A 16,562-nucleotide genomic window follows, 5' to 3' on the forward strand; every position below is an offset into this window, starting at 1 on the left:
GCAGACCTTATAAGCAGGGCAATGGTTAAAAGCTAGTACCAAGACTGCCCTGTTTCAGTCTACTTACAGGCTGTGTGACCTTGAATGAGTTACTTAACTTTTCTGTGCCTCAGTTTCTCCATCTGTAACACAGGGGATAATGGTATCCTTTTCTCCCACTGATGTTAGGATTAAATGAGTAATGTGCTTAGAATTTTGACTGGGATAATCAGTGCTTGATAAATATTAGCTAAAAAAAATTTTTAGAGGAACATATTGCAATTCAACAGTTTTTATTTTAATTTTATTTATTTATTTATTTATTTATTTATTTAGACAGAGAGTCAGGAAGAGGGGCAGAAGAGAGAGGGGGAGAGAAAGATTCTCACAAGGGGCAGAGAGGGAGAGAGAGGGAGAAAGAGAGAAACAGGGCTCACCCAATGTGGAGCTTGAACTCAAGCTCCTGAGCTGAAGTCTGATGCTTAACTGACTGAGCCATCCAGGTGTTGAGAGAGAGAGAGAGAGAGAGAGAGAGAGAGAGGAGAATCTTAAGCAGGTTCTATGCACAGCACAGAACTGGATATGGGGTTCAATCCCACAACCCTGGGATCATGACCTAAGCTGAAATCAAGAGTTGGACACTCAACCCACTGAGTCACCCAGGTGCTCCATCCAAAGTGGGTTTTTTTTTTTCAAGTAATTTAATTTTTTAAGTACTCTTTAAAGTTTTTTTTTCTAAAGTAATTTAATTTTTTAAGTAATCTCTACACCCATGTTGGGCTCAGACTCAAAACCTTAAGATCAAGAGTCGCATGCTCTACTGGCAGAGCTAGCCAGGCACCCCTAGCTAAAAAATTTTTAAATCCAATTTCAGAGTGTTATCCAAGCCCACAGTTCCATCTAATATATCTTCCAGATATTTTCATAAGGTCTTCAGTATCTAAAATAGATCACAGCCTTACCGTTGCAAGACCTTTGATTGTAACTGTAAGCTGTTAGAAAAATCATGCCTTGCCAAGAATGCTGAAAGTTTCCGTAGAACCAAAATCTTTTAGCTCTAAAATTTTAATTTTTTCCACTCTATGAAAATATTTCTAAAATGCTTAGGACATTTTTCTGCCCTCACACACATCATTTTCTGCCAACTCCACCATCACAATGACTCAGTCTGTTTCTACAACATTAATTACTGCACAAAGTGCTACAAAGCACTTACATTTAAGAGGCCACTGTGCTTTTTAGTGGTCTTTTGTCTGCTCTTTCATATTTTCCCATCTCCTTCCTCATTGTCAAGGCATCAGCTGTCAATTCACACTGTTGCCAGTGTTCTCCTGTGACAAACACTGCTCCCATTTTATGTAAACTAGGATCCCATGACATGCTAGAGTGGGGTTTCAAATAAACACAAGTTCTGTGTGGTGAGAGTTTTTTTTTTTTTTTAATGTTTATTTATTTTTGAGAGAGAAAGATAGATAGACAAAGAGAGACAGAGTGCAAGCGGGGAAGGGACAGAGACGGAGACACAGAATCTGAAGCAGGCTCCAGGCTCTGAGCTGTCAGCACAGAGCCCAATGCGGGGCTTGAACCCACAAACTGCCAGATCACAACCTGGGCTGAAGTTGGATGCCTAACTGACTGAGGCACCCGGGAGCCCCTGTGGGGTGAGAGTTTTAAAGAGTTTTCTTGTAAAGGAACGTGCACAGAATTTGTGTCACCTATGGTAGCCACAAATGACCACTATGAACATGCACTTGAGGAATTATTTTGTGGAGGGTCCAATGTTGGGCACTTTACATTCATTAGTCTATTGAATCTTCGAAAGAACCCATTTTACAGATGCTGAATACAAGGCTTTAGGGAGATAAAAGTAGCTGAAGACCACACAGTGATAAAGTGGTGGTATGAAAATTTGAACCTAGTATGTTGGACACCCGAGTCTGGTGGTCAGAAAGTGCTCCCAACCCCGACCCACACTTTCTTTTTCCCAAGCTAAGTCAAGCTGCATAACCTAGGGGGCAGCAGCACATGTTGACATTCTCAAGCTCTCAAATCCCCTCCAGGCAGCTCAAGTTATTATCAGGATGGCCTGCCCCAGGTAAGTTGTCTAGCTCTCCTTTATTTCACAGAACTAACTTTGAAGTGAAGGCATGCTACTGATAAACACAGGAACATCTGTAGCTATTAGCTGTATGAGAAACAGCCTCCATCTACTGAGGGAACCAGTGTTGATTAATCGCTAACCTAGCTGGTGCCTTCTGAGTTTTCTAGCATCTGCCTCTGAATGTGGGAAATAGTCTTTTTAAAGTAACCAAGCCTCTGTTATTGTTGTGAGGTTATTATAGTTCATCTGGCCAGGTCTCCAATTTCCATAGCCCGGGTGGTGTCAGATGACAAGGGAATACTGCTTTAGTTTGAATGCTGATGGAGCACAGTGACATCTTTCAAAGGCAGATTTCAACATTTCAGTTTCTAAATGTGGATTTCTTTTAAATTATTGTGACCCTAACCATTTGCTTTTCATCTGTCTCCTCAATCAGCAGGTGTGTTTTTTTTTTTCTCCTTCCTTGTCTTCCAATTATTTGTTTAAATCTTGTAATTGTTTCCCCAGCTCTCCATCAAGCCTTGTGGGGAAAGGATTTAGTATTTCTTTTTGTAGAATAATGACACCAAGGTCTTTTTCTTTCTCAAACTAAGATAGACCAAGTAGTAAATCCAGCATTATAGGAGGCCCAGGAATGTTGTTTAATCCCATTAGGCCTTGCCTTTCTGGGTAAAAATCATCAGGAAAACTGCAAACCAAACTTTTTTTTAAATTAATTTACTTTTTAAAATATTTTAGTTAGTTAACATACAGTGCAATACTGGTTTCAGAAGTAGAATTTAGTGATTCCTCACTTACTTACAACACCCTGTGCTCATGGACAAGGCTCCATCACCCATCTAGCTCGTCCCCCACCCACCTCCTTCCATCAACCCTGTTTGTTCTCTGTTGTTAAGAGTCTCTGGTGGTTTGTTTTCCCTCTCTTCTCTTTTTCTGCAAACCAAACCTGAGAGGAGCACCTGGGAGAAGAATTGTTACCACGGCAGATTCCTCAGAGCCCCCAGTCGGAATGCCTTCATTTCTTTCCTTCTGATCTGCACTATGGGCCAGATTTATCACACGGTATTCTGTCTTCAGTTACAAAGCAGGGATGGCACTGAGGTCTTCTTTGCATCCCTCCGACGCCCTTCCCATGCCAAACATAATCCCTTGCACAGAGTGTACACTCTATTTCTCGTTTAAATATTTATTGGACACCTACCTATAAAGACAGGCACTGCATTAGGCTCTGGGGATTCAGTCTTGAATGTTTGCTGAACTGACTTGTTGATAAAAGGAAACCATGAAAATGCAAAGCCATTATCCAACTGGACCATAGGGATGTTTCCTTTTGCTCTTTGGTGGCAATTTTTAATTAAATGTGCATAGGCATTAAGTGATAGAAGCCAAAATGACAGAAGGCTCACTGCCTCCAAGAAGTTCCTGAACAGGTCCTGCCTGGAGGAAGGAAGGGCTTTCATGCTGTGTGTGCCATGGTGCCCAGCTGGCAAGGTGCAGGCTTGCTCAGCTCACCTTTCTAAGCCTTTCCCGGCATCCTGTGACAGATTTCCCTTCTCCTTCTGCATAGGATACTCAGTGAGCATTATTAGCTCTTTATCTAAATGACTAAAGGGGCATTTCACGAACTCCTTTTTGAGGTGAATAGCAGTCTTCCAGAATCTAGAACAACGGACCTAAAATTAAATGGGCCTGGGTTATTTAATGTTAAAGAGTCCTGGAACATCTGTAGAAGAGACACTAATTGCTTGCTATTTTAATAAATTGGTATTGGTTCTAATGAGTTGATTTATTTTAAAAAAGTAGAGCACACATCAAGGGCTGAAGATGGGTTTGAGCTGAGGGGAGACTGTCACTTGGGGTTAGGGAGGAGGCGGAACGTTTTAACCTGAGAGCAGAATCTTCTTGTGGTTTAACAGATGAGGTCTCTGCATTTTATAAATTGTGGAGTCATCCAGGGGCCTCGTTTCCAGGATTTCCTCTCTTCATATTTATGAGACCGACAGGTTTATTCTGCCGAAAGTTCAGAGAACTATAGGTCACGGTGCAGATTTTTCTACAAAGAGCTTACTGTACAGAACTGAGTCCCACTCAAAGGCTTGAGCAACTTTTTCGCTGATGACATTAGGAATTTTAGGCAACTAAGAAATAAACTTTAGGGATGTCTCTGACTTTGGTTAAATGCAAATAAATAAAAACATTGTTAAGATAAAGATTGTTTAGGTGATATGAATGCCTATGAGCAAGTAAATCAGAATTCTGGTGACAAAAGTTGTTTTTTGACAAAAGTGGTGTTTCAGGCTCTGCCTCTGGGCAAGGGTCATTACACCAGGATTCATAATTTCTAATAAAGGAGGTCTAAGAAACCTCAGAAATAGGAAGTGATATTTTGTGCATATGGGTATTTTTCTGGAGTATAGGTTCATAGCCCTCATGATTCCCAAAGGATCCATGAACTAAAACAACATGAAGACTGTTCTTGTTTTCTTCCTTTTATCTTTCTTTCTTTCCTTCCTTCCTTCTCTCCTTCCTTCCTTCCTTCCTTCCCTCCTCCTCCTTCCTTCCCTCCCTTTATTTCTTTTTCTTAATTGTATGCATTTTCTTCAGGATGACCTAAGGCCTTAAACATTCTCAGCAAGCAAGTGGCTGGTCTTTGGCAAGTGGGTACCTACTACTGGAGGATTAAGGACTTGCTCAGCATGAATCCTGCACACACACATACGGATTTAAGTCTTATGGTAACGTATGATTATTCTTATTACGATTATTGAAACAAGGAATGATAATCTTAACGCCCATTTAACCTTAGTTTGTTCTTGCTGCACCATACTTGTCTCCTGTGTTACTCTTTCCTTGTATTGTTACCTCTATAAAATGTTTTTGGAATGAGGAGAGAGGTAGGGAGGGGGGGATGGAAAACCAAAATGAAATAATTTCACGTTGCATCCAAACCCTGCACGCGTTGCATACAATGCCTGCACAGTGAAATCACTGTTTTGTTTTTTCAATTCACGCAGCTGGCATTCTTTCCTGCACCATTTTATCTTTTCAATTCCACAGCCTACCTTTGCTGTTGAGCCCCCACTATTCACCGGACTCTGTGTTAGGAATATAAAAAGAGGATGACAAGGCTCCTGCTCTTAAGCTTACATCCCATATGTTAGAGAAATAGATTCTACTGGGTGAGTACTCCCTGGTTAAAAGAAAACTGAGAAGATATTTCCAAAGAACATACACAAATAGCCAATAAGCACATGAAAAGACGCTCATAGTCATTAGCCACGTAAATCAAAAGCACTATGAAATACCACTTCACACTCACTAGAATGGGTATAATAAAAAAGACAGACAGTCACAACTGTCAACAAAGATGTGGCGAGACTGGAACCCTCATACATTGCTAGTGGGGATGTAAAATGGTGCAGTCATTTTGGAAAACTTTGGCAGTTCTTCAAACTGTTAAATATGGTTACCATATGACTCAGCAATTTCTTTCCTAGGTATATACCCAAAAGAACCGAAAGCATATTCATGAAAAACTGCTACATGAATGTTCATAGCATTTATATAATAGCCAAGAACCAGAAACTATGCAAATGTCCATCACCTGTGAATGGATAAACAAAATGTATAACCATACCAAGCAAGACTTTAATAAAGAAAAAGCTGGAGGTGGCAGGTGTGAAGAGGTAGATGGGAACTCTGTACTCTCCATTCAGTTTTTCTGTAAACCTAAAATTGCTCCAAAAAAAGTCCACTTAAAACTGTGGTATAGCTATACAATGGGATATTACTGAGCCACAAAAATGAGTGAAATACTAATGCATGCTACATTGATGAACTGTGAAACATTATGCTAAGCGAAAGCAGCCAAATACAAAAGGCCATGTACTGTATGATTCCATTTATATAAGATGTCCAGAATGGGCAGGCCCACAGAGACAGAGTAAGTTAGTGGTTGCCAGGGGCTGGGGAAAAGGGAGAGCAGAGAGTAGTTGCTAATGGGTAGGAGGTTTCTTTTGGGAGATGATAAAAATGTTCTGAAATTTGATAGTGGTGATGTTTGCATAACTTTTTGAATAAACTACAAACCAGTTAATTGTATACTTTAAAAGGGTGAATACTATGGTACGTGAATTATATCTCAATTTTAAAAAGAACCACTGAGCTGGAGGAGGGAGGGGGGTAGTTCCTGTCCTTGGGTACACAAGGTAATGGTTTATTTGCTGGCTCTAATCACATCACATTCTTTTAACTCATTGTCTCGGTCTTAAGCATTGAAGGTATCCAACACTTTTTCTACAATAACCATCTTTCCCTTTTATATTCTGACTTCCCCCTTTCTTTTTCATATTATTTCAAAGCAAAGGACTATTAACGAACTCATCATGACTACCATTTATCAAGAGCCTAAGAAAGGGGATTTTTTTTTCACACCGTTTAAGTTGTATTCTGAGACTAAACAACATTGTCTTTGTTTGACCAAACGCAAGATGAAGAATAATCCATTAAGATGTGCTGAGCAAATCAGTTATTCAGGAAGAACAAAAGCAGACAGAGATGGAAGAGGACACAGGACCAAGCCTTGGCTCCAATGAAATAAAGCTGTCTATAGCTCCTTGCACAATAATGCCATCACCAAACAAAAATGAGAAGACAAACGTACAGAATGAGGACTCCTATAAGTCATTAATCTGTCTTTTCAGTCTCATAAATACGTACAGCATTCACTGTGGGTGTCCAAGAAAATAACGCAATATGGCAGCTCTCAATGCCAACGCTCAGAGATTTTTACTTTAAAGTTATAACTTTAGTTTTACTAAAACTGTACTTATTCATATAATGTATATATTTCTGGGATGTAAAATATTTATTTATATATTGCAAATTCTGAGAACTGACATTTTCTGGTGTTCATGGTGTCTCACCCATTGTAATAAAAATCTCCATTTCATCTCATATTTTACAATATTGAACATCTATATGTATACATATAACATCATATTCATATTTAATTTTTTAAAAGCAAATAAAATAACTAGGCAAGTATGCCCAGCCCTATAGATCTGCATCGAGATAACCTGTTTTCATCATCTGTAGGCACTTTAGGTGGTTCCAAGTAATTTCATCGTATAATTTCTGCTAGAATTACATAGTATAAATGTGTTAGACCATCCAGTTTACATTTCTCCAACTTTGCTCTTTTTTCTATGTCTATATAATGCACACATGTCCCTACACTTACTCAATTATTAACAATAAGTACACAAAATATTCCACTCTCTGCCCACTTCCTTAAAAAAAAAAAGAGAGATGTTTCTGGGTAGTGGGTATAACATCAATATAGTATTCTTTGTCTTGATATACAAGTGCTTTGTTTCAAATGTGAAATCACCCCAGTCATATTGTTCTGAGAAAAACATTAAGAGTAAGTGCATTTACCTGGCTTTACAAGGCCTGACTTTGGTTCCTTCTTATATCGAGATGACTGGATGCTTCCTTCACTAACCATTCCAACTGTGCATTTCTTTCTGGAAAAGTCTTCATCACTTCCAGGGCAAAAGCCAACAGGGCTGTTTCCGGTATCCGAGGGTGTCTTCACAGGAGACACTGACTGGCTACTGGGACAGCCTGTGTCATCTGGAAGACAGGAATCAATAAGTGTTTAATGAGGAGGAGGAAATCAATGATGGCAAAGAGAAGCCATGCAGTGAGCCATGCACACGTGCACTCACACACACGTGCACGGCTCAGGAGGCTCTGGGTTAATGCCTGGGGATGCCTCTCCTTTTATTTTCCATATTTTGGCCAATTGTGTTAACAAAGAAAATATCAGCTATCATAGAACATATTTTAAGGCAAAATCTTCTAAGCTTTTTGGACCACAAGTATTCCTGTAACATTCATGTTGTCAACACGTAAAGATTTGTCTGTTTTAACGCTTTAGGTAGTATCTTTTTGGGTCAAAACTGTCTATAGATTTTTTCATGCAGTTAGTAATAAAAAGTTCACCATAGCAACTTGGGGGCATTAGTGTGAACTCTTCAGAAGTGTTTGTGTTAGGAAAAAAACGTTACTTGAATATCACTGACCACATCCAGTTTTCGATTACTTGGCTTATCAACTGGTCAATAGAGTTTGAGAGGTAACAGAGTTGGCTTTTGGAGTTCAAGGGAGCAGAAAAAAGTGATCCTGTTTTATTACCATACATACCCACCCAAAATATATTAATCCAATATCTTGCTGTCTGTGCTAAACTGGTAAAATGAAAATAATATTCAATTAGAAACTTTCTATAATCTATAACTTTTAAGTTATAGATTATAACTATGATCATTATTATAAGCTACCATGTATGATATGAAATGACCTGTGTAGATGCTTATTAAGCAAACAGGAAAGTCATAGCTGGCTCCTATAAATGCTTTCCATAATATTCATCGTGGTTGGTTAATTCATTTATACTTTGATGATGAGAACTGTATGGGAATTTAAAGTAAATCAATATTACTTAAAAGTATGTCAAATCAAAATAGTCAATTAGTGGTAAATATTCATTACTAAATAATTCTTCATTATACAGAAATATTTTGACGGCAGGGTTACTTTGGTAACTCATAAGAGAAAAAAATGAATAAAGACTTTTAGTACTAAACTTTAGAACTATTACATTTTTGTGAATATTAAAAGAATTAAAATAATTTGCTCCCCATGAAAGACCATCTTAAACTCCATAGCTTTTTTAATAAAGACTGAAAGAGAACAAGGCATGAATAAAATATACTGGTTGCCTGAAATAAGATGACTAGAATCCATATAAAAAGTAATTGCCATTGTTTCATTTTTGGCTTTTATTTCAGTTTTTATGAAACTGATATTAAGAAATATCCTAGTTTCTGGAACAAAGTGAACTTGGCACTGGTAAAATGATTTGTTTCTCCTAATATCCTTTTTTCCTTTTTCCTTTTGGACATACTATACACACAGGACCTCAATGGTCCATTCTTGGAAGTGGATGGTTTTTAGTGCACTGTTCATGCCTCCTGCCTTGGCTGCTCTTTTATTTTTTTTATTTTATTTTTTTTAATTTTTTTTTAACATTTATTTATTTTTGAGACAGAGAGAGACAGAGCATGAACAGGGGAGGAGCAGAGAGAGAGGGAGACACAGAATCTGAAACAGGCTCCAGGCTCTGAGCTGTCAGCACAGAGCCCGACGCGGGGCTTGAACTCACAGACCGTGAGATCGTGACCTGAGCCGAAGTCGGACGCTTAACTGACCAAGCCACCCAGGCACCCCTTGGCTGCTCTTTTAAAAATGCCAGTTCTTACCAAACTCCAGAAGAAATTTTGGCCCTGAATTACAGTGATGAGAACCCCTCTGGGCTGCTACCTCTCAACTATTTCATCAAGTATTGTCCCTGCCTTTTTCTCACATTTGCATGCCTCATGCTTCAACCCAAAGAAATCCTAGTTTCCCTCTAAAGGTGCAAAGCTGCTAATTACTCAGACAGATTCCAGCAATTTTACAAGGCTCAACAGGTCTGTACATTGCCTCAGGAGGTCCTCTGTTCTTGATTCCTCCGATCCCAAAACAGATAAACCCAAGCAAATGAGGTCTAATCATTCAAAAATACCCACTGCCTTTAAAATTATTTCCTTATGAGTCACTTCCATAACTTACTCCTTTGGAAAGAAAGATGGCCCAAATAGAAATCCATGCTTCAAATTCTCTACCCTAAAATGTAATTTTTCTTGAAAACTCTCAGACTCAAGGGAACCAGGTCCAACAATGTCCAGTATTGAGAAACACTGTCAAAATTATAATTTAAATAGATAGAAAGCAAATGTGTTTTGTTGGTTCTATTATCATTTTGCCAGGAATATGTATAAACCATGTTTTCAGTACTAATAATGTTAAGGATTAAGTGCTAGGTCTGGTGAAAAATTGGGACGTGAAATTATATAGAAAAGTGGCAGTTTAGGGAAGGCAGAAGTACATGGAATGTGTGCTTCACCTATATTTACAGCTAGTATCTCCAGGAGAAGGGATTTAGAAGATAAATACTTAAATAAATCTGACATAGGTACTACATACAGCATCTGAATCACTACATAAACTGGTGTTCACCCACATCTCTTAACTGTCTAGTACTGCCCTTCATCTTGAGGGGGAAACAATAGACATGATCTTTCATTGGTTAAACAAACATATACATATATATAGCAAGTCTTGGCACTGAACCAGCCCACAGGCATTATACCCAGCCCCCACACTGATGGAGCTTATAAATAAGCAAAAGGGATTGGGTAAATATCACTTACAATACATAGTTCCTGTAAATTGGCAAGTTTGTTAAAGCAAATCCATACTCAAGAAAGTCGGTGAGTTATCAGAGAAGTTTGGGGGTATTCACCTGTTTTGTCTGATGGGATCAATACTAACAAAAGAATCTGGTTTTAGACAGGGCAAGGCCATTGAATTTCCTACTAGAGAGAATAAACTTTAAGTCATGCAAAGTAAGACCCTAGCAAAGGCAACAGAAGCCCCTGTACCAGGGAGTCATCCGGTAACCTGAGGCACCTGAGGTATTTTCCTCTGGTAGCACTGAAAAAGTCATTATTTTTTCAACAAGTCTTGCTTAAGATTCCTTTCCCCCTTTCCCTCCCCTTCCTTGCTCTTCCTCCTCCTCCTTTTTAACATCATGGTTTCAGTTGGAGGCAGACTACCAGTCCAGATGAAGATGATACTCCTTTCCAAAATTCTATGTAAAATATTCTCCCTTCACATTTACTGTAAGATTCTAAGAAGACTGCAGCCAAGTTGATGCTTTTTGGTTATTCATGTCTAATCTTACTATGTGCCAAACTACATGTGGATCAAGCACATACTTAAAGAGATTTATTTATTAAACCCACTTCAGTTAAACCCTTTGAGGGGCGCCTGGGTGGCGCCGTCGGTTAAGCGTCTGACTTCAGCCAGGTCACGATCTCGCGGTCCGTGAGTTCGAGCCCCGCGTCAGGCTCTGGGCTGATGGCTCTGGGCCGATGGCTCAGAGCCTGGAGCCTGTTTCCGATTCTGTGTCTCCCTCTCTCTCTGCCCCTCCCCCGTTCATGCTCTGTCTCTCTCTGTCCCAAAAATAAATAAAAAACGTTGAAAAAAAAAATTTAAACCCTTTGAGTACGCCTTCTGTTTCCTGCTGCTACTAGCTGAGTTTGTCCTGTGGAATCCATAGATTTATAACCACAGAATTTATAATTATGGCTTTTTTGGTTATGTTAGTATAAAGAAATTATCAATGACAAAAATTTCTAAGACGACGCCATGAGGAAACTATTTCAGGGCAGGAAATGACTGAAATCCTGAATGATCTACCCAAAAAGTGTGGAGTGTTTCAAATTTCCAGAAAAATGCCTGAGAAAAACAAGAACATTTCAGCCTGGCTTTGGCATAGGGAACCTTTCCTGAAAGGCTTTAGGAAAAGCATGTGGAAGACTGTCAGTCTATTGGAGAGGGAGAAGTTTTTCTTTTAAAACACACACACACACACACACACACACACACACACCTCTACCACAGCGCTTACACAATTGAGCTTTTACACTTCTTTATTATTCACAGTAAGTATAACTTCATTAAAAAAAAACATACAACAAGACGAAGTTTCATGTTTTACACATTGTGATCCATTTGAAAATACAGGATAACTTCCTTCTGAGGTAAATAATTTTAAATCCCACTTAAATAGGCCCAGGATGGTCCCTGGTGGAGCAAAGGTAAAGGTGACTCTTATCAAGGCTTTTGATCACCACCTATAATGAAGGAGACTAATTTACATTTCCTTCTTGATTTATATTAAGGAATAGGTTATTTTGTTCTTGTTCATTTGCTCTGAATCTGTCAACACACAGGATTAAGGATAAAGAAAGAATACTCATAGATCCAGGAAGTTCCACAAGCTGTGGCCTATCTAAAGTCCTGTAAAGAAACAGACCTACTAAATAGTTTCCAAATTGTTGTTAAGGAAAAAAAATGTTGAGGTCTATAAAGACAGATGAGACAAAATTATTATAATTTTGTAGCCTGGGGATTGTTTTAAAAAAATGTCCTTTAATCTATTTTTCCTCTTTTTACATTACAAGCTCTTTAAGAATATGGGACATAGTTAATAATTGTACAATTATAATTCTGAAAAAATGTGTATATAAGTATATTTTAAAATAATTTGTATCTTGGGGCACCTGGGTGGCTCAGTTGGTTACGCATCCGACTCTTGATTTTGGGTCAGGTCACGATCTCACAGTCTTTGGGATCAAGCCTTGCATCAGGCTCTGCGCTAACAGTGCAGAGACTGCTTGAGAGTCTCTCTTTCCCTCTCTCTCTCTGCTAGTGCTCTCTCTCTCTCTCTCTCTCTCAAAAATAAATAAACTTAAATATATATATATATATATTTAAAATAATTTGTATCTTATTTTAAATGCATTAAAGGAACTTGCTAAGTTAAAGGAAATCTGTTGGGGTTGTTAAAATTTTAACTTACTATTTATTTATTATTTATTTTAATGTTTATTTATTATTAAGAGAGAGAGAGAGAGGAGACAGAGCACAAGCAGAAAGGCAGAGAGACAGGGAGACACAGAATCCGAGGCAAGCTCCAGGCTGTCAGCACAGAGCCCGATGTGGGGCTTGAACCCACAAATGGTGAGATAATGACCTGAGCCAAAGTCAGATACTTAACTGACTAAGCCATCCAAGTGCCCCTAACTTAATCCTTAAAATCATAAAAGTAATAATTAATGCAGAGGATCTAGATAGAGTACAGAAGAGTACAAAGAAGTAAAAAGAGAAAATAAACAGACAATAGTTTCCTATAACAGGAAAAATATTTAACAATTTTGCATATTTCTTATTGATCTTTTAATTATGCATATGGTTTACTTTCTCTCTTGCTTTTTAAAGCTCTGTTTCAACATATAGTATAGACAGTTTCATTACTCTGTTACTGAATACTTTCCCCAGGAACCTGTTAGGCTATAAAGAAAGAAGCTATTAAAGACTGACAGGAGCCAACACAAAAGGGCCCACATTGGCCAAAGATGGGACAATTTGAGCATCAGAAAGAATACATAATTAATGCCAGCTGACTGATAACCACTGGATACACAAAAAAATTCTGTGAGCTCAGAGTCATAAAAATAGGAAACTACAGAGAGAAAGAAGGACCCTTTTCACCTAAAAGAATGCCAACACACTGGAAATCATTGGCAGTGATCTAGGGACCAATTCTTTATATTGAACTGTGGCAATTAAAAGGAAAGAAAAAACTAGCATATATCCTGATTGAAAAACCGTTCCTGTACAAACTATATTTCAGTATAACTGAAATCCCTCACTGATATTGGAGAGTTCTCCTTTACAGAAGCATCTGGTTAATGAAAATATATGGAATAACAGAAAGTTACTTTTTTGTAACTATTTTTTAAATGTTTATTTATTTATTTTGAGAGATAGAGAGTGCGAGCATGCAGGGGAGAGGGGCAGAGAGAGGGAGAGAGAGAATTCCAAGCAGGCTCCATATTTTGCGTGGAGCCCAATGTGGGGCTCGATCTCAAGACCATGAGATCATGCATGAGCTAAAATCAAGGAGTCAGATGCTTAATTGACTGAGCCACCCAGGTGCCCCAATTTTGTAATTGTTTCTAATGAAAGAATTGATTTAGATAACACACATAATAGATGAGCCATGAGACAACAGTCTGATAGAGAATTTCCAGTGAAGAGATCAGACTTTACCCATCTCTACCCATTCTTAGCATCACCAGTAGTGGGATAACAGACATGATGTACCTTCTGATGGGATGTCCAGATGAAACACACAGCTTTCCCCATGAAGTATTCTTGCCACAAAAATTTCCCCTGAATCTAACCAAGTTTAAAGCTAATGTCCACCTTATAAAATATATGGAGAACAGAGAGTAATGAGTTAAAACAGGGGCTGGCAAGCTGCAACCTGCAGGCAAATTCTGCTTGCTGCCTGCTTTTGTAAACAGAATGTTACTGGAACACAGCCATGCTGAATCCTTTAGGTATTGTCTACTGTGGCTTTCCAGCTACAATGGCAGAGTTGAATAATTATGACACAGATCGTCTGGCTAGCACAGTCGTAAATATTTACTATTTTGTTCTTTACAGAAAAAGTTGTTTGGCCTCTGGGTTAAATGATATGAGGAAGCAAACAGACACTTTTGAAACAACTGGAGCTATTTCAATATTCTCCATGATACCAAGGAATTATGGTAATTGTGCAGTAATGAAAATGGCACTATGATTAGGTAAGAAAATGTCAATTTTTTAAAGAAATGCTTGCTGAGGTGTATAGGTAGAAATGAAATGACATGAGGCCTGGAGATTTGCTTTTTAAAATGCTTCAGCAAAGTAAACAAAGAAAAAAGGGAATAGATGTAGCAAATATGACAATATCTTGTTATTGCTTAATTTTGTCAAAGTAGATAAGCAGTATATGGGGGTCACTGTAATATTCTGTTTCTGAGTATGTTTTTAAAAGTTCCTTGGGGCACCTGGGTGGCTCAGTCAGTTAAGCGGCCGACTTCGGCTCAGGGCATGATCTCGTGGTCTGTGGGTTCGAGCCCCACGTCGGCTCTGTGCTGACAGCTCAGAGCCTGGAGCCTGTTTCAGATTCTGTGTCTCCCTCTCTCTGACCCTCCCCCGTTCATGCTTTGTCTCTCTCTGTCTCAAAAATAAATAAAAAAATGTTAAAAAATTTTTTTAGAAGTTCCAAAATATTTGATTTAATTTCTCAAAAACTTACTTTAAATGAGTAATTATTTAAAATAGATACAAACATATCATTTTAAAAAGTCAATTCCATCTTGTGGGTTATTTTAGGTTGTTTCTAATTTTGTCACTACTGTTGAAATTGTTTTGAATAACACATTTTAAAAATAAATCTTTGGTCAAATTTTTTTATTGTCTTATAGAACGTATATCCAAAGTGGAATTACTAAGCCCTCAAAGAAGTTTGAGACAACTTATACTCCTATTATTATTGAATGAGAGTGTCCTACTTATAAAATCCCTGCAAGTATTGAATACCATTTGTTTGCATTTTTGCCAAATTAATAATGAAAAACATATTTTTTATGTTTTAGCTGCATATATTTAATTATTAGTGAAGCTTAATGTCTTTCATATGTTCACTGGATCTTTTTACTTAGTCTATGAATTGTTAGTTTGACAATTTTTCCACTAAAATGTTATGGATTTCTTATTGATCTGTAAGAAATCCTTATATATATGAAGGGCACTAATCCTTTGTTATGTTTCACTGAGTTTGCTTGTTTTTAATTTACAGTATTTTTTAAAAAAATTTTAATATTTTTGAGAGAGAGAGAGAGAAACAGCACGAGCAGGGGAGGGGCAGAAAGAGGGAGACAGAATCCGAAGCAGGCTCCAGGCTCCAAGCTGTCAGCACAGAGCCCAACGCAGGGCTGAATGCACCAACAGTGAGACCATGACCTGAGCCAGAGATTGATGCCCAACCGACTGACTGACTCACCCAGGCGCCCCTTAATTTACAATGTTTTGACATACAAACCTTCTTCTACTTCTAGTTGTCAAATCTCTCCATATTTTCCTTTGTGATTTCTTCCGATGCTTTAATGATTAGAATGTCCTTCTTCACTCCAAGATCAATTAAACATTTACTTATATTTTCTTCTAGATTTTTATAGTTTCACTCTTCATTTAAATTTAATCCATCTAGAATTCATTAATTTTTTAATGTTTTATTTATTTTTGAGAGAGAGAGAGAGAGAGAGAGAGAGAGAGAGAGAAATCGTGAGTGGGGGAGGGGCAGCAAGAGAGTGAGACCGAGAATCCAAGCGGGCTCCGCACTGACAGTGCGGAGCCTGACTTGGGGCTTGAATTCATGAATCATGAGATTCATGATCTGAGCCCAAATCAAGAGTCGGACACTTAACTGACTGAGCCACATAGGCACCCCTGGAATTCATTTTAAGAGGCGATGGGAGGTTAGATGCCAACTTTATTATTATTATTATTTAATTTTTTAAGGAAATTTATTCTTTCCATATTACTTTGCAATGTTTTTTTGGTAAAAATTTGAAATCAATGAATATTTCTTGCAAAGCGAGTATATATACATTTAAAATCCACATTTAAAAATAATAAGCTTGCCCAGTTAAGATTGTGTGTGTGTGTGTGTGTGTGTATCACATAATTTCCTGAGATTTAACTACAGTGCCTAACAACCAATGTCATCAAACTTTTGGTGACAATTATGATGACCAAGTCACTACTTCATCCTTGCACCAATTCCATACAAAAGTAAAACACAGGTTATAAAGATTACAAACAAAATATTTCTTCAAAGTCCAAGAAACATTTCTGAAACTTCTGGTTCATTTTTGAATTTAGATCTTGGAGCTCATTTGTTTCCCAAAAC

At 38.0% G+C, this 16,562-nt stretch overlaps 1 protein-coding gene across 3 annotated transcripts in view; it reads right to left on the reverse strand.

Annotated features, from left to right (window-relative positions):
• SYBU (syntabulin) overlaps positions 1 to 16,562 on the reverse strand; it is a 74,025-nt gene that overhangs the window by 41,127 nt on the left and 16,336 nt on the right. For all 3 annotated transcript variants that reach the window (XM_042973256.1, XM_042973255.1, XM_042973258.1), the window contains one exon: positions 7,520 to 7,717. In XM_042973256.1, the coding sequence (XP_042829190.1) occupies positions 7,520 to 7,717 (198 nt within the window). The remainder of the gene's footprint in view (positions 1 to 7,519; positions 7,718 to 16,562) is intronic.

The sequence above is a fragment of the Panthera tigris genome, chromosome F2, assembly GCF_018350195.1.
Source record: "Panthera tigris isolate Pti1 chromosome F2, P.tigris_Pti1_mat1.1, whole genome shotgun sequence".
NCBI classification, from domain to species: Eukaryota; Metazoa; Chordata; class Mammalia; order Carnivora; family Felidae; genus Panthera; species Panthera tigris.